The 18,716-nt window shown below is 44.2% G+C and overlaps 2 protein-coding genes across 2 annotated transcripts in view; one reads left to right on the plus strand and one right to left on the minus strand.

Annotated features, from left to right (window-relative positions):
- Positions 1-2,291, plus strand: part of LOC308328013 (uncharacterized protein) — a 2,557-nt gene extending 266 nt beyond the window's left edge. Inside the window, exons 2-4 of the mRNA XM_080781688.1 lie at positions 1-44; positions 309-743; positions 1,334-2,291. The exon at positions 1-44 is cut by the window's left edge and continues 33 nt beyond it. Of these exons, the coding sequence (XP_080637814.1) occupies positions 1-44; positions 309-743; positions 1,334-1,871 (1,017 nt within the window). The 3' untranslated portion in view covers positions 1,872-2,291. The remainder of the gene's footprint in view (positions 45-308; positions 744-1,333) is intronic.
- Positions 2,292-4,264: 1,973 nt separating this feature from the next.
- LOC308328823 (uncharacterized protein) lies at positions 4,265-6,828 on the minus strand (the record flags this gene model as incomplete). The annotated part of the gene is made up of 4 exons (XM_080782932.1): positions 4,265-4,783; positions 5,097-5,339; positions 6,338-6,470; positions 6,599-6,828. The coding sequence occupies 4 exons, from the start codon at positions 6,826-6,828 to the stop codon at positions 4,265-4,267; spliced, it is 1,125 nt and encodes a 374-aa protein (XP_080639058.1).
- Positions 6,829-18,716: the final 11,888 nt, after the last annotated feature.

Raw genomic sequence — 18,716 nt, forward strand, 5'->3', positions numbered from 1 at the left:
ATCATGAAGCCATCGAAGACAAGAACATCGGAAGGAGGAATTCGGTATGTAATTATGTACTGCTGTTTTACGTCTACTGACAATCATAAACAATGACAAGATTATTTTGTTAAGCTAATTTTACCTAACTAGAAGGAGTGTGAATACTTTCCGGATGCACTGTATATCAATCTCCTTTTTGTCTCATTATTTACACTGGTTGCCTGCTACGACACACCTGTCCCTGTACGTGTGCAGAAATACTTCCTACAAAGTTCTTGAGTCTAGAAAATGTGTTGACCAACTAGTGTCACTCATCTGTGTTACAGAAGCACACTCTACAAGGCTCTTGCTGGACCTCTCATTGACCTGTCTGTGCTCAAGGTTGATGAGGCATACAAGAACTTTGACCCCCTGTCCAGGCCATTAGTCTGCACCATGGGGATGTCTGCAGATAGTCCCTTGGTTCACTCCCGATTTGGACCTGTCCAGGCTGGAAGTGTTCTGTCCTACCAACACCCCCCAGTGAAAACACGCTACATACTGCATCATGAAGATGCTCCACCATTCCCCCCACTCCCCCTGGATGATTATAGACTTGACCAGACCAGACCAGACTTTGTCCTAAGTGAACATGAAGAACTTCACATCAAGTCTCTTCAGGTCACGTTTCCTACAGCTCAGAAAATTGAGGAAGCAACAACGGAGCAGAGTGCCAGTTTGGAGTGGAAGACGCTGCGCAAGCAAAGACTGACCTCTTCCAGGTATGGAAACTATTGAATATTTTATTAACGCTTAACGTTTTTTTACTTTTAAATTAGAATACCAAGAACTATATTTCTTTCTAAGCCCTATTTAATACTTTCTCAATCAAGTGTGATTTCTTTCTACGTCCGTGATTAGACATGGTAACGCCTGCCTGCCACGCGACAGTAACTTACGCGACAGTAACTTGTAACTAAGAGGCAAACCAATATTGTTTGTACAGTTTGCTTTGATTTAATAATTGATTGAACAACTATGATTTGATTTGGATGATCATAATAATCATAATGATTTCTGTCTAATAGTACTAATACTAAAAAGATCAAGGGAAAAGATACCTTTTTACAGTACAATAATGTTTGCCTCTTCTAAAAAAAATAAAAGTTACTGTTGCGCGTGCCAAGCTGTCATTCTCTTGTATTATATAATATCGCCTCACCCAGGCTTTCCACCACCTCAGAGGCAGGCGGGGCGTTACCATGTCTAATCACGGACGTATAAAGAAATCACCACAACAATACCAAAAACAGCTGATCTACAAGCGCATAAGATGACCCTGTGATTATATGAACTGTTGCACTACCTACAGGTTTCGAGAGGCGTGCCATGTTAGGGGGCAGACTTCAGCTACTAATTTGGCTACAAGAATTCTGAGGGGCACCGTACAAACAGCTGACATGAAGAGGGGCCTGGCGATGGAGATGGAGGCAGCAATGGAGTATGCCAAGAGGAAGAACATCAATTATCACCCGTGTGGCCTTGTGATTCACCCTGATGCTCCCTGGCTGGCAGCCTCTCCTGATGGCAAGGTTTTCGATCCTTCTGAGTACCCACCTTTCGGTTTGGTAGAGTTCAAGTGTCCCAATTTATCTAGCTATGTAGACTGCAAGTACATGACCATGAAGAATGGCTCACCGGTCTTGAAGAAACAGCATGCCTACTACTGGCAAGTTCAAGGCCAGCTCCTAATGTCAGGCTTGCATTGGTGTGACTTTGTTGTGTGTGCGCAAGAAGACATTTCTGTAGAAAGAATCTACAGGGATCCAGAGGTGTTGTCACAAATCAGACTGAAGGGTGACTGGTTTTATTACTATTTTTATATGCAGACCTTTTTAGGAAGGGCATAGCTGATAGTTTGGTGTAGGCAGAAGAGGTGTGTTCTGTACCTATGTTGCACAGTAGCCTGGACACCATTTTCGTCTATGCAACACCCGGCATTCGAACCCCAGGTCTCCCACGTACGCTGGGAAGCATCTTATCCACTAGCCTAAAGGGTAATTTCCGCCACGGGTCTGGTGAGATATTGGGCTTTTAGTCTCTTGAGCCAATTCTGCTACGCCAATAGAGTACCGAAGTCCAGACGTCAATAAAATTGGATCATCTCAGAATCATCTCATAAGAATTGTGGTCCAAAAATAAACTGTCCTGGCGATATTGTCAGGTACGTGGCTCTGTATCGTTTACGATAGTCATTCATTTTTGATACAGTCCGTTTCTGGCGAAATGTTTACTAATTTGTCGGTGTGTAATATTAGTGTGTTAGTGTTTTTTCGCAGTCAGTTGATACTTCATATCTGCTCTTATAGATCTGCTATTCCCTGCCAATGTTCCCCCGAGAATCGGGATGGTTGGTCTAAAACTCCATCCCCCAGAATTTCTGACACCCTGAGGACGCCCCCTGTTGAAGACCCCTGTACGTTGGGGTCTAGTAAGTGTTCAGGTCTTCACTGTGTTGCATTTATTTTTATTGCACTTTATATAAATATGTAATCTTATCTCATTTTCAGCCATTGTATATTATGACATTGACGTTGTGCTTTTGTTCATAAAGTACAGGTTCACATCAGTGTCATATGCCAACATCTTTGTATTATATTAAACTTGACTGTAGGCTACATTTTATATTCTTTGTATTTGTGTTTGTTCTTTCTTGTGTAAATTCGATGTTTGTTGCATGACTTTCAACATTTAGATTTTACAGTGCTGGAAGACATAGTGTTACGAAAATGTAAATGCATAAGTTAAACTCGGCGTATACTTTTGTTTTGGGCAGCGTTACGGCTGTAACATTGCAGTAGCCTAGTGCCTTGATGTGTCATTGTTATTCTGGAAGGGCTTTGCTCCTTATTGTATTTCAAGTGTATTTGGTAGGTTTCCTCTTCCTCCATTTATTGCATTTCTGTCTTCAAAAAATATATTTTTTTCTGGAAAAACCTCACGTTTCTATATCAGTGGTTCTCAATGTCATGTCAAGGACCCCCAAAAATTATATATGTAATATGCTGCCGACCCCCATCTGAAAATATGTTGTTCCAGGAACCCCCCCCAGAAGCAAAGATTTGAGTTAAAAACGTTCGCTCTGAAATAATATGTATTCAAAGATTTGTGCCACATTTTCAGAATTCTTCAAAAATAGGTCTACAAGCTCGTAGCAATATGAGCTTGTAGATCTGCCATTTTTCAATAGCTAAAGTATAACAATGCTTAAAATAAGAAAAGGGGTTTAATGTGATCTTTAGGACTGACTGTCCAGTTATTAAATGTCAATAGACCTTTTCAATCTGTACTAATGGAAACTTTAGCAAAGTTTTCCTTGTGACACTATCATGACAAATGTATTGCAATAAAGTAACAATGTAATTCAAGGATGCCATAGATTTATTATTTACAGGGAAATGAGAACCACTCATGTTTGTTTATACAACCCTGTCTCGAGATGATAAAATGATGTACAAACAAAATATTTAGTTTTAGTTCTGTGGCTCAAATATGGCCTCGATACAAAAAGGGTTAAACTCCTGTGATAGACCAAACTACTCCAGAAAATGATGATAGTAAGTGAGAGCATACAACAAGATTGTTTCATTTGTGGGAAGGGCAGTAAAGTACCAGTACCAGAACATCTGAACAGCCATGACTTGTACAGGTGAGGTAAGTCTCATACCTGTTTGTGTATGACAAATATCATAAATGCTGTTTTAAGCTCAAGCTCAGCTATTTTTCAATACCTAAAGTATAACAATGCTAAAAACACCAAAAGGGGTTCCTGCCCAGAATGGGTTAAGCACACTTAAGTAATTGACAAAAAAAGAAATGAAAGTGAGGACACTAAAATGTCACTCAAATAATAGTGATTAATGATTGAATTGTGTGTTTGGCTTTGAGCATTGGAACATATGAATCAAAAGAATGTCTGTTTGCCTTTTAGGCTTCCTAATAAAATAAATCCCAGCCGATATGACAACTTAAATATACAGTGAAATTATTGACATGTAATATTTTTAGCCAATCCTATCAAGAGCTACAATGTACATTCTGTCTCAACACAAACTAAATGCCATTGACAATGAATAGAGAATTTACGTCATGTGTCTGAGCATGTATGTCGGTGGCCACCCTTGGCCAATAAGGGACCACCATTCTTGATGATGTACGATGATTAGAGCGCCCCTCACTCGACATGGGTGTGATTTTATGATCTACATATCAGCCTCTGTCTCAATCAGCATGTCTCAATTCATCACTGTTGAGCCCAGGCCTTCACCAGAGGTCCATATTGATAGTTGCTGAGTAAGCAGGCCACAGTCCACAGAGAGTTAATGCTTCCCATCAAGGAAACAGGGATGTCAGACTGGAAGAGCTTGCACAGTTTAATTCTTCCGATTATTCTCTCAACATGGACTCGAAGGTGTGCAATCTCCTGGGTTTTATTAACATCTCCTGCTGGCATCTGGCTCTGTTTTGAGAGGAAGGGTGGGCGATACAGTTGACCTGGGATACAGTCAACAATCAAAAATCCCTTGTCTGCCATCACAGCCATATCCTTTGTCAGCAGGTCTTGGAGGCCTGACTGCTTAAACAGCTCTTTGTCACTGATGGAGCCAGCATACAAGTCTGAGATGAAGGTGACTGCTCCATGAGGTGCCATGCCAATCAGGCCCTTCAGGGTGGAATGTGACTTGTAGGATGAGAACATCTCACTCTGAAGAGACAAGCTTTCTGGCTGTTGGCATCTCAGCTCTGTGCAGTCGATAATCACCTACAAAATGAAGTAACATCATAAATGATTTTTCTAGGTCAAAGTGATGCAGAGAAAACAGTTCTCAGGTTTTAACAATGTCTGGAGAGATACATTGATCTGCCCATGCTCACACAACATTAAGACTACGCTGCCCTTCCCAATGTATGAATGAATTAATCATTGTAAGCGCTTTGAGTAGGCACGTAGTGCATAGAAAAGCGCTATAAAAATGCAATTCATTATTATTATTACTGACATCTACTGACCACCCTATGTGCGCTGTGGACCCCCTTTCCATCTAGTCTAGACTAATGCAAGTGATTGCGTTTACCTGTGTATCAGCGTATTTGCTCTCCCTGAACTCCCTCGGCAACACAGCCTGAACTTCCTCTTGGGACATCCAAATTTTCAGTGAGCCCAGCAGAAAGTACAGGTAATATGTCCACGTTGTTATGATCCGGCTGACCGTTGATGGGTGGATCCCGAAACGATCTGCCAGGTCAACTTCTGTGGACCCCAACGCCAGGTACATGAGGAAAAGGAAGAATTCATCCCACGGAAGCAGAGCATGTCTCTGAAAGAGAATGTACAAAACATAGACAATTATGTCTAGTGTGTTTTACACACTACACATACAACACACTACGTCTGGTTGGTACTCCGTAACTCCACAGTCCCCTCTGGTAGTTGCGCTTGTTGCTCTGTCACCACTGTCCCTTCGACCTATGAACTGTTTCAGTGGTGCAAGTCCATTTATGATCTTAAAAATGAGACAAGCATCTGCAAAATGTTTAAATCTGTCAAAATTAAGTAACTTTTGAACTATAGCAATGGTGGTAACGTTTGGGCTTTTGGTCAAGTGTTCTTGATGTCTGTTTGTACAGTGATTTTAAAGTTGTCTGATTTGTCTGCGACCAGGCTGTGAAACAGTAGGTTATGTGTGAGACAATCATAGCATGCATGAAGAGTTTATCTGCATCTGTTGTTAGATATGGTCTTATGTGTCTGAAATTAGATACATTGAATTTTATTTTATTGGCTAAATGTTTAACATGTTTTTTAAATGTAAAGTTTGAGTCTAGTGTAATTCCTAGATATTTAAATTCTGATACAACCTGAATACTACTACCCTCGATGACAATGTCAGGGTCAATGCTTCCTGATAGTCAGTGTGGCATTCATATCTTCATTTTAATTATGACATCACATCAATTAATATTTCCAACATATTTTGGTTGTCAATATATTTTCTTTCACATCAGGATGCAAGGATCATTAGATTCAGACCAATAACCCACCTACTGTATCTCTCAGACTCCCTCCCCATTCAGAGTTCTGAGTTTGAATGAATGTAGAATTATGTGCAGAATGTCATTTGCATACATATGTGAGAGTACTACAAATTATTTTATTTTTAAAAGATCCTCTCTCCCTCTCACACACTTATGCCAGTGTTCCCCTCCCCTGTGCCAATGTTGGCCCCAGTGCTAGGTTGGCTACCCCTCTGGTATAGCGATTATACAGTAACGATTAGCACAGTACAAAATATTAAAACAGCCTGAGTAAACTTACCGAGTAAGTACATGGAATAAATATTTCTTCATTCCTCTGCTGGGCTCTCCGTGCCCGGGTGACTCGGATCATGTTGGCTGTGGATGGTTCAATCAGTTCCCAAAACACCACCAGGTGCTCATAGGTAGCAAATCTTGGACAAATTAGGATTGTCATTGTTTATAACCATGAGCAAGGTTACTTTCATGTAATGACATTTACATAAATAAATTTACACAATAAATAAATGAAATTGGTATGCTTTATGCAAGTTATTCTCACCTTGTGAAGTGTCTAGTCTGTGAGTCTGAGCCTTCAAATCGATGTAGTCCAAACCTACATTTCAGTGACAAGTCCTCCACTTGCTTCTTCAGTTGAGTGATTACATCCTTCATGTCATCCCTCTCACTCAATGCGAGGTCAACAGCGGCAGGTTCAGGGGGTGTGCAGTAGTCGTGGTCACAAGTCGTGGTCACTTCCATGACAGTTCCAGCAGCTGCTGCACCATCCATCGCCATCTGATCTGGGCAGTTAGTAGGTCTTTCTCTCCTCTGCCAAACACTAACGCGTTGATGGACTTCATATTTATTCCACTCAAACAACACAGGCAAGGCCCCCTTTCTAATGCGATGAAGTCCACCTGGAGTCTCTATCACGTCTTCTTTCATGAAGTGCCTACTGCACACATAGCACCGAGGAGTGACGGTGAAATTGTCTCTTCTAATGTTAACAATCCATTTAGCCCTTACTTCAGCATCTTCTGGGAAACGGTGAAAACTCAATGTTGTAAACCGAGCTGATGCAGTGCAAAGAGGCACTGAGCAATGCTCGGTAGAGCCCACTGCCCTCCTCATCAACTTCACCGTGGTTTTCTTCATGTTAAAACTTAACTACCGGTAACGGTAACTAACTAACTGACAAAACAAACGATGAAAACGAACGGTACGTACATTAACAACATAAACACAGACTTGGACAAAAAAAAGTACAACAAAAACGAACAATTTAGCTTAGTTAAAACAGTATCGGAATAAAGCTATGATATTACTGAAGCAATCCCCATCTGTTTTGCATAGACGCAGAAGTAAAGCGGAAGTCCCGGCCTGTGTAGTTGGCTAGACTCCGCCCCTTACTAGACTTTGTGCAAGAGGAGAATACTCTCTCTCTCACCTATCTGACTCACCTGCCTGTGTCTTTCTCCAGCTCTCACTTTCTCTCACTCTTTGCCTCTCAATCTATCATCCTCTCTCTGCCCCTCCCCTATCTCCACTATGTCCCTTTTCAATGCTCCCTCATTCTGTTTCTAACTCTGTCTTCTCTCCTCATTGACACTTTTTTCTCACTCTCGTTTATCTCTCTCTCTCTCTCTCTCTCATTTCTCACATGTTCTCTCTCTTTTTATTTCTATCTCTCTCCCTCTCTACCTGTATGAACTGACCATTCATTGTTCTCTCTCTTCCTCGCCATCTCACTTTCTTTCTCAAACCCATCCCTGTTTGTTTCTCTGCCACCCACTCTAGTCAGTCTGTCTGTCTGTCAGTCTGTCCATCCGTTAGTGTGTCTGTGGTCTAAGCCTGTGCTCATTATGGCTGGGAGAATGAAGCACCTCGTGCCTGAGTCACAGCGGGAGCCATTGTTGTTTCCCCCCCCCCCCCTCCCTTCCTCTACCACTCACCCATTCTGAGGAGAGAGAGAGAGAGAGAGAGAGAGAGAGAGAGAGAGAGAGAAGAAAGACTGGAAGGAAGACATGAGGGCAAAGAAAGTGGTGTGGGTGACGGGAGGCGGGGAATAAAGGAGAAAGAGAGAGGTGAGGAGAGGTGTGTAAGAAGTGTTGAGTGTGTGTGCGCGTGTCTGTGTGACAGAGAGACAGGGACTGTTGGGGAGACGGCGAGAGAGGGGGAGGATTTGAGGAGGGACGGGAGGGGTGGGCCTCTCTTAGCCAATGGCGTGCGTGGCACTCTCATCTGAATTAAGCTGTGCAAAACAGGCCCCAGGGCTGGTTGCTAAGCAGTGAGATAGGCTCGCCTAGCTCCGCAGGGACCTCGGTGACGAGAGCTCTCTCTCTCTCTGATGGCCTGAACCAGACACCCCATAATAATGAGCAGCGCCACGGCAACAATAGAGACCCCAAATAATAGGGGGGAGGGAGTCGGAGGGGGTGGGGGGGTATTATGCATGTTCCACACGATAATTCCATTGTACCGTTCTATGGCTCATGTTGTGCAGCTGACACCAAGCCCTAAATGTACCATATGGAGTATGTTGTTATGGTGTTATGGAAGTTTTTTTTTTGTTTGTTTCTGCTTTTGTTTATTCATTAATTTCATTTCTTTGTCGCTCTGTTTCAGGCTATCCGGCAATTTGTGGCCATAGCGACATGTTGGTAAACTTGGTAACGGCAGTGACAGGAATCCTATTTATTCCCTGAGAGGTCTCTTTCTCTCTCTCTCTCTCTCTCTCGGACCATGGCATGTGAGGGCATTTTCCTGAGGTCTTGTTTTCTAAGGTGAAGGGGGGTGGGTAGGCTAGGCCGGCTGGTTGGACAAGGAGAGGGGAGGCATCGGCGGGTGACCTTTTGAATTGTAAGAGAGTATAGTGGAAAAGCCAAACAAACCGAACTCTGTTCGTCTGTCAACAAACACTTAAAGGTCTCCAGAGTTGTCGGAGGGCCCCCGGGGGCCCCCCCTGGGAATGCTATTCAATTTGGAAGCGTAATCTCAGCCGAGGCCAAGGATGTTTCCAATGGGGCGTAAACAAGGACAGATGCCCCAGCGCTTCACACAGTAATGTGGTCAGCCGTATGCACACGCCGGAGCAGAGCTGTGTGTGTACAGTATGCCGCGTGTTAAAGGTTAAGTGAAACGTAGGGAGTGATTATCATTCCAAATGCTTCTTTGCCTCCGCTGGCTTCAGGATGCTGTCCTCTAACGTTCACAGTTCACACGTGTTGTGGGCATGCACTCTGTCACTTTGTCTTTTTCTACATGTGTTTGCATGTGTGTACAGTTGCAGATGTGCATGCATATCTGTGTCTACATGTACATGTGCAAGTGTCATTGCGTAGCTTTGTCCGTGTGCACACACACACACACACACACACATACACACACACACACCTAAGTGCATGTATCTTATCTACCTGCAGTTGACATCCACAGTGTTAGTCGGTGTTTGCGCACGCATGCGCACGGGTGTGCATGCATGCGTGTGTATGTGTGCGCGCGTGCGCGCTAGAGGGGCAGCGATGAGTGACAGGGCGCCTGTGACATTTTTAATGTGATCGTAATAGATTTTTCTTTTAAATCTGATTATAATAGATTTTGACACTGCTGCCTGGAGACAAAGTAAAATGTCATAAGTCTGATTCATTCTGAGGCTGTGAAAGCTTCGCATGACTGCTATTCACTCAGCTATCTTTGTGCTAGTGCTACTTTTGTTTCATCATATTTTTCTCGATTATATTCATGTTACGATGAGGCTGGTGAAATTGACTTAAAGCGTAACGATGTGAAAGTTAACTTGTTCATGTGCTCAGTTCTGTTGCCTTTCACGCATAACATAACGGAAATTAACTGAATGTAACATTAAGATGACATAACAATAACCTAACAACATAACATCACATAACATAACATATAATTACTTTTACATGTGCTTGTCCAGTGTTTCAATCTTATTTGTTGCTGCTTTTTACAACTTAATTTCCCTCCAGAGATCAATATAGTCCTTTGCATTACATGCATTCTTCTGTATTACATAACAATACATACAGTATGCTGACACATAACATGACATCAACTACTGTCATATAACAACTTGCAACTACATGAAACACACTTTACAGCCATTACAATGCCACTGCATCTCAACATTAGCCTGGCTAATAAGCCAGACTATCTCAACATCTCATAGCACTCAAATTGACCAGAACAATTATGTTGTTTTCTGAGCAATAACGTACTAAAGCACTGAAACTATCTATTCAAGTTCATGGACATAAGCCCTCAGTCTTGGTGTTCATTTTGACAGCCAATTGTGATTTAGTCTTAGTCTTTTGACCCCACAAGGCACAGTGTCACCAATCATCTATTTGTATTTACATCATACATATCTACACACGTGTGTAGGAAACAAAAAGAAAAGCATATTTGAAATGACAAGCGTTAGTGGTGGCCTCGACATGGCCGAGGCAATTAGCTCCTGCCAGGGAAGGCGACTGTGGCGATTTTTCTAGCTTAACTCATTACAGAGGTCTCCGGCAGTGTGCTCACTCATGTCAGGGCCGCATAATTACTTTAAAACAAGGGGGGGGGGGGGGGGGGGGGGGAGCAGAGAGTGAGAGAAAAAAAATAGAAAGAAGAGAGAGAGAAAAAAAGTGGTCACTGCCTGGCATTGTTCCCTGCCCTTCTCATCTCAGAATTTAATTAGGCGTTAGGGTTTTTAATAAAATAAAATACAAGGAGGTGAGATGAAACGTAGTGGCGAGGCTGTTCTGATGTTCTGGTCCCTGGAAAGCCGTCACGTCTTTGTGGACCCTTAAGACTCTTGCTGACAGGTGACATCATGGCAAACCTAGATATCAAAAGCACTTTGATAAGGAGGCCATCATTAAGGATTTCACTGTATTCATGTGTGCGTGCGTGTGTGCGCGCATTTGAAGAAAAGGTATTTAATTCTGCAGCAGCAAAAATATGCTGGGCAGAATGTCCAAAGCACCTTTTCCTAGTATTATTGTAAGTTTCACTTTTCTATCGTATTTTAATGTTGTCTAACTTGCTTTCTGGAATGTGTTGTACTGATGTACTGTTCTCTTTGTTGGACTGAATGGCCAGCCAAACATTCTGTATACAAAGCTGTATCCCAATAACAAACTAGCAACTAGTCATAGAGTAATTGTACCTCCAGGATATGGGATAAAAAGGTCTGAAAACTATATTTCACTAATACAGTCCAACAAAAACAAAAACTTCTGCTGACATTTTAGAAATAGTCCATGCAGTTGCTCAATCTAATCTAATCCTGTTTAATTTCACATCTGCAATGCGGCTAATTTAAATGTTTCAAGAGAGGAAATACTACATGGTTTGGACCCTGTCACATTCAAAATATATACATTCCCCCCATTGCAGTTCAGCTATGTATTGTCTTATAGGTCGCATTCTCACCTGTACTTCGGTAGACCCGATGCATTTGGGCGTGTGTGTGTGTGTGTGTCACACATTATTTTGGGCACATGGCAGAGGCACAGTGGAGACGGGAGCGCAAAATGATCTGAAGTTTACAATCTGTACTCATCTGTATTGATGATCCGATCATATAAAAGTATTTTGCAGGGGCACAGTCGGTAGTGCTGTCGCCTCACAGCTAGAAGGAATGCAAATAAAGAGAGAGTCAACCAGGTGCTCCATGGAGGTACTAATAAAGTGGACTGGACAAAGATCACTGGGACTGGAATACTAGAAAAAAGGTGGCAATCCGAGCCCTCAAAAAAGTTTTAAAATGAGGAGAGGGTGGATAAAAATCACGGTACTTTATTTAGAAAACAGCCAACATGTTTGGACTCATCTTCATCAGTCTTCATCAGTCCTTACCTGCCCTGATGAAGACTCACTGGAGTCTTCATCAGTCCTTACCTGCCCTGATGAAGACTCACTGGAGTCTTCATCAGTCCTTACCTGCCCTGATGAAGACTCCTATTAGTCTTTTGAGAGCTCGGATCGCCGCCTTTTTTCCTGATTAAAGTGCTTGTTTGACCATATTTCGATGAGGGCTGTGGTCTCCTCATTTGACCACGTCTATCCACGGTAACGGGACATCTTTTCACTGCGTAAAATATACCTTCTCCGTCTCCAACTGTGTTTACTCCTCATTCATCCGCCATGCACATTGTCTGCTTCATTTCCTTTATTTGATGCGGATTGCATTCACACCTGCAGCGAATCGAAGTCAGGTGCGCTTGGAATGAAGCAAAACCCCTGTTTTTTGATCCGCACCAGAATTCGATTGAGCCTTCACACCTGCCAAACGAAGCACACTTTCCGACAATACGCAGCAGGATTCATTTTAATCGCAGTATAACAACCTTGTGTGAATGTCACCTTAGTTGAGATCTTCAATAATATAATGTAATGTAAACATAATTACATTTTCTTTGTAGGCTGAAATTGAATTGGTGTTTCAAGCTTTATTATTAGTTCATGATGTGTGTGTGTGCGTGCGCGTGTGTGTGTGCGTGCGTGTGCGTGCTTGCGTGTGTGTGCGTATACAACTATACACACTTCCTGAAGGCCCTGCATTCTGACACACCTTTGCCTTAATGCCATCTCCATGTCCTCACACACAGGTCCTCGGGACAACAAACGCTACCTGTGAGGTCCCCAGCCAGCCAATCAGGTGCCTCCACCCACCGCCTCGCCTCCCGGTGAACCCTCGTCTAATTGGCCTCAGGTGAGTTGCCTCTCTGTTTGCTGGGTATGGCGATGTCTGTATACGGTGTCTGGCCGGTGCGAGTCTTTATGCGTCTCCAGGTGGATGGATCGGGGAAAGTGAAGTGTGCCGTAAACTGCACTGACCCAATCTCCACATAATAAATACACATTAGAGGAGTGGTCCTCACCTCTGCCCTTGACCCTCCCTCTCGCAACCTTTTATTTTCCCACCCGCTGCAGCACACATAAACAGGCTAGGAGCCTATACGGTGTGCTTTAGATTGTCATGGAGAGGAGAGGAGAGGAGGGGCAATGTGTTTGGCGCCATAGGCAGTACCCCAAAGCAGGGCCACACAGTATACTTTGCAATGTATTCTATTACAGATGTGTTGAGATTGTGCGCTCTGCCTGTCTGATAGAGTTGAAATCTGTGAGTGTCTAATCAGTGTATCACAAGGGCGGATCAGGACTGACTACTATGAACTCTGGATGGAGGGCCCCATGGGTTGGCACTGGATGTGGACACTAGACATATACAGTACACAGGCTGTTTTCCATTGGAAGGAATTGTCTTACATATGTATGCGTGAGAGAGACGTGGGTGAGTCAGTCAGGTCAAATCTGTGTGTGTGTGTGTGTGTGTGTGTTACAACTTCGTATCAACTAAAAGTACAGCCAACTATTACACACATGCAGAGATGAACCAAAATATTTGAGCTCTTTGCATTGGCGCAAGAAAACCAAAAACAAAACACAGATGGTTCAAAACAGTTCAGAGACATATGGAAATGAAATGACCTTTGCTTCCATTCCAAAAAAGCGTGCGTATACAGCGGCTCCTGCGGAAACCCCAAAATGAGATGCCGTACTGATTCAAAATCAACAGAAAACAGCTCTTCCCTTGCCATCCCCTCTCTGTACTCATATACACTGCTACAGGGCAGAGCTCTATGCATGCACACGAGGGGAAAGAAGAAGGATTATAACCCAGAACTACAGACACAGAGAGAGAGCAAGACAAGATGAGCACATGCATGCACACATACTGTATATAGAGGCTAGCTAGAGAAACGGAGCACGAGGGAGAGACCAGAAAAGGGGACACGGGAGGAGTGAAAAGCTAATTAAAAAGATAAGTGACCGGGAGCAGTGGCCTGTCAGGAGGCAGGGAGGGACGGCCCTGAACTTAACCCCTTTGTGGCAAGCGTCAGCCGGGTGACACCGGGGCTTTGTGTGGGCCGCTCTGTGATGGAGGAGCCCTCTGTTCACAGGTGATGGCACACACGGGCTGGAGTGCCGCCCAAACACAAAGACGCACACAGAGAGAGAGAGAGGTGTGTGCGTGCGTGCGCGCACGCATATATGGCACACACGTACGCACACACACTCACACATGCACAGAGACAGACACTCGCACTCACACTTCGACTCGAAACTGTTCTCTCTCCCCTTCCTCTCTCTCATTACCACTTGTCTCACTACATCTTCCTCTCACTCTCTCTCTCCCCTCTCTCCCCCCCTCTCTCTCTCTCTCTCTCTCTCTCTCTCTCTCTCACACTTTCCTCTACTGTTTCATCCCCCCCCCCCCCCCCCTCTCTCTCTCTCTCTCTCTCTCTCTCTCTCACACTTTCCTCTACTGTTTCATCCCCCCCCCCCCCCCCTCTCTCTCTCTCTCGCTCTCTCTCTCTCTCACACTTTCCTCTACCGTTTCAACCCCCCCCCCCCCCCCTCTCTCTCTCTCTCTCTCTCTCTCACACTTTCCTCTACCGTTTCAACCCCCCCCCCCCCCCTCTCTCTCTCTCTCTCTCTCTCTTACGGTGACAGATCTACACCCGGGCGGTGGGTGGTGACGTTGGTACATTGTTTCCTCCCCTCCTCTTGTTTCCCTCTCTGCTTCCCCCAACACACACACACACACACACACACACACACACACACTGAGATGGCTGTGCACAGCCACACATAGGGCTATAATTAATACTTGTGCAGTATATCCATATTTCATAGTGTTTGCTTATAAAAAGCCGCCGAGCGGTGGCTGAGAGAGGAGCTAAAAAAGATCTGTAAGATTAATTAACGCAGAGAGAAGGATGTGTCCCAGGAAAGCAGCTAGCTCGGCACAATGCGCCACACTTCATTTGAATAAAGGAGCACCATGTTTTTTCGTGTGTGTGTGTGTGTGTGTGTGTGTGTGTGTGTGTGTGTGTGACGGCGACACCACTCTACCTGAAATGAAGGATAACTAGCCCACCGGATTAGAAAACGCGCCATCTATCCTCACTCCACGCTCCCTCTCCCAACTGCCTCCTCCCCCCCCCCCCCTCTCTCTCTCTCTCCCCCCATTATTTGTATTCAAGGTTTTTTGAAATGACATTGCAATCTGATGATGCGCCAGGCCATTATACTGGTGAGTGGGACAAATACTGGGGCGTTATTTTCCCTGTGTAGAACCAACACAATCCTTCCATGTCACGTGTGTGTGTGTGTGTGTGTGTGTGTGTGTGTGTGTGTGTGTGTGTGTGTGATAATGCTGCCTTTGTGGGTGGGTGGGGTGGAGGCAGATCGTGGGACTGGTGTCATTAATCCTGGGGGAGGGCCTGGATTATTAGGGAAATAAATTAGCATGCGGCAGCCGAGGCAGGTGGAGGAACACCGAGGTCTCACACTGATGGCAGCAGAATGGAACCTTTAACACATGCTCTCTCTCTCTCTCTCTCTCTCTCTCTCTCCCCCTCTCCATATAACCTATTCCCTGACAGTGAGAGAGAGGATGCATGTATATATACATTGCAGGTAATACAAGAACCAATACATGCAGATATGCATCTGTGTGCACAGCATGCACACCATCACACATCTCCACACATACAGTATACATGTGGAAATCTCAGTTAGTTACCCACACGCACACAAACACGCTCGCATGCGCACGTACACACACGCACACACACACGCACACACTCACACATACATGCATGCACGTACAGTATGCAACCCAGGTCTCTCTTTCAGCTGGCAGGAGCTGTGATATCTCCCTGCAGCCCAGCTGCAATCACTAGCACACAACCAGATCACTACCACACAACCAGATCACTACCACACAACCAGATCACTACCACACAACCAGGAGCTGTGATATCTCCCTGCAGCCCAGCTGCAATCACTACCACACAACCAGAGAGAGAGAGAAAGAACAAACCAAAGCTAAAAAGAGTGTGAAGACGAAAGATATATATACTGTAATACTGTATATAATGAAAGGAGGGTTGTCGGCATAAAGAAAACATCTCTCTCACTGAGATGCTTTATTTGTGTCAATGTATGTGTACATGCACTGTGCTTTCCATCTGTCCATGCATGACCTCTGTGCGTGTAGTCCCTCTGTCTCTGTCCATCTTGCATTTTGTACATTTATGTGCTCATATTTTGACGCTTATACGCAAGAGTGTGTGTGTGTGTGTGTGTGTGTGTGTGTGTGTGTGTGTCTCTCTGTGTGTGTGTCTGTGTTTCTGTGTGGTCATGGCTCTGGGCAGGCTGTCCTCTCACCCTGCCTGTAATGGCCCATGCAGGCCCGGCCTAATGGGGTGTACGTAGGTGTCAACTTCATTACTTTACATCTCTCCCCTCCCCGTCCGTCTCCTCCGCTCACTTCTCCTCTCTCTCTCCTCACGCTTCGTTAGCATGCTCGCCGGTCACTTTTTATTACCTTGAAGGAAACATGAAAACATTCTCACCATATCGACGGGAGCAGGAAGCAGTCGGAGGGACGCGGCACGTTTGTTTGGCGCCGCCGCGCCGACTCGTTAATTACGGCAGATTAGGCTGTTAGTTTGGGAGGCAGAGTGGTCGTTGTGTGGCGCACGGAGGTCGCAGGCGGCGGCGTTTGGTTGTTTTATGATTTGAGAATGAGACACTTGGATGCGTCTGTATTGAACACGTCGCCGCCGCCTCCTGGGAAAATGTTTCCGGTTCCCTTGCGGACCCCGCCATGATTAACTTTTTGTCCGGGGTTTTGGAGCGAGGCGGAAATGTTAGGACTTAGAATTGGAATCAGTCTTGTTTCGCCGAATACAACTAATGTATGTGGGGATTTGTGCGGGGATAATTGGTGCAGAGAAACCCCAGTAATTTACTGGGTTACACAGAACATAATGATGCTCATAAAAAGGATTTAATAGGGTCTCACGTATCTTACAAAGGAGACCATGTGAAACACGCCAATTGCTTTTTTCCCCCAATCTGCTGGTACAAGTTACAGTATGCTAATGCCAGGGCAAGTGAATTTGGTTTACCATATCATATTTCATATACTGAGAAACTCAATGTGCTATAAATATACATGAACGTACAAAGGAAATGCCAAAAAGATGCCACTTAAAGATGGACTTTACACTATCAGCTGACATTATTTACCAACAATGCTAAGTACTGTATCCCCTGTGAAATACTGGACGAGAGGAGGAAGTACCACCTGACTTGATATCTACATGAATTATATTAATATTTACACACCGATTTAGCTCTGACATTTAGGTGAATGATAAAGAAGTATTAGAAGAACCCACATGTGAATGTAGTTTCTGATCTCTCCTGTAAAGTGTGCAGCTGTGGGATGATTACTGGATTGCTTATGGTCAGGTCAAGTAGTTATATCAGTTTATCTGTCTATCTATAAATGCGGCAAGTCTCTGTACGTCTGTCTGTACGTCTGTCTGTGTATAATCCACGTAACTCAAGAACCGCTAGCCCCACCGACTTTATGCCCGGGGCCCCTGCCCAGGGTCCATATAGAGCGTTGCAGTCCTGCCCCCTCGAGAGACCCGGAAAAGAAATCCCCGTTCATTTTCCACATAGACTTTTCAGAAAGTATTTATTCAAACACGTTTACGCCACGGACAAAGTCAACTCTTGTCCAAAATATTGTGTTTGTTGTCATTATTTGTCATGACTCGAGTAGGCTTCGTACAACGCTTTAAATAAATACTTTTAGAAATGTCTATGGGAAAAATGCATTGGGATTCATTTCCTGGGCCTGTTGTCGTCATGGAAGGGGGCGGGACTGCGACGCTGTATATGGAGCTGGCCTGTTCTGACCTCACAACACTCCATATTTGGGCATGGCTGACACAGAACTCCATATATAGGAATAAAGGGACACAGAGAGTCACATACAGAAATCTGACATCATTCTGATGTAAAAGGGACACAGACATCATATCTGGGTGGGGCATTCATTTCCAACTTGCATCATTCCAAGTAGGCCAACGGGCACCACCGTAGAGGCCCCACGGGCACCACCGTAGAGGCCCCACGGGCACCACCGTAGAGGCCCCACGGGCACCACCGTCACCTCTAGTATAATAAAGCAGACCAATGCATATCAAATCAAATCAAATGCAACCTGGTCTCATGCCAAAGCCATTAGTATTAGACATCCTTCCAAGCCAGAACTGCATCAATATCTGAAGTCAAAATGACATTGATGTCTGCAGGCTACACCTCACAGCAAAGTGACACAGTTATATGTCAATAGTGTTTAGTCCGGACAGGTGCTAAAAGCACTGCATCTAATTTGTATAATGTAATTGTGATGTCCATGTCAAATATAAATAAATGCAGACGGTTTGACAAACTTTTTTTTTTTGTTATTAAACGATAAGCCAAACCCTTACCCTAAGCTTAATCAAATGAACAGTGGCTACATTTAACCAAACAAAACTGTAGGCCTACAGTACCTAAACTTTACCAAATGAATAGTGCCTGAATTTACAAAAGGTGTCTAACCTTTATCAAACAACGCTTTCCATTAACCAAACTAGTGCCACGACGGTCCACATTTGGGACTTCATGCCTTTGACAACCGTAGAATTCTGACAGTTGAGCCCATGATGTGCAAATGACACTTAAATGCCAACCAGTACAATAGTATTATAACATCAGACGCTGCAAAAAGAAGGCAATGCAGGTGTTTG

The sequence above is a fragment of the Protomyctophum bolini genome, assembly GCF_963924005.1.
Source record: "Protomyctophum bolini genome assembly, chromosome: 14".
Classification (NCBI taxonomy): domain Eukaryota; kingdom Metazoa; phylum Chordata; class Actinopteri; order Myctophiformes; family Myctophidae; genus Protomyctophum; species Protomyctophum bolini.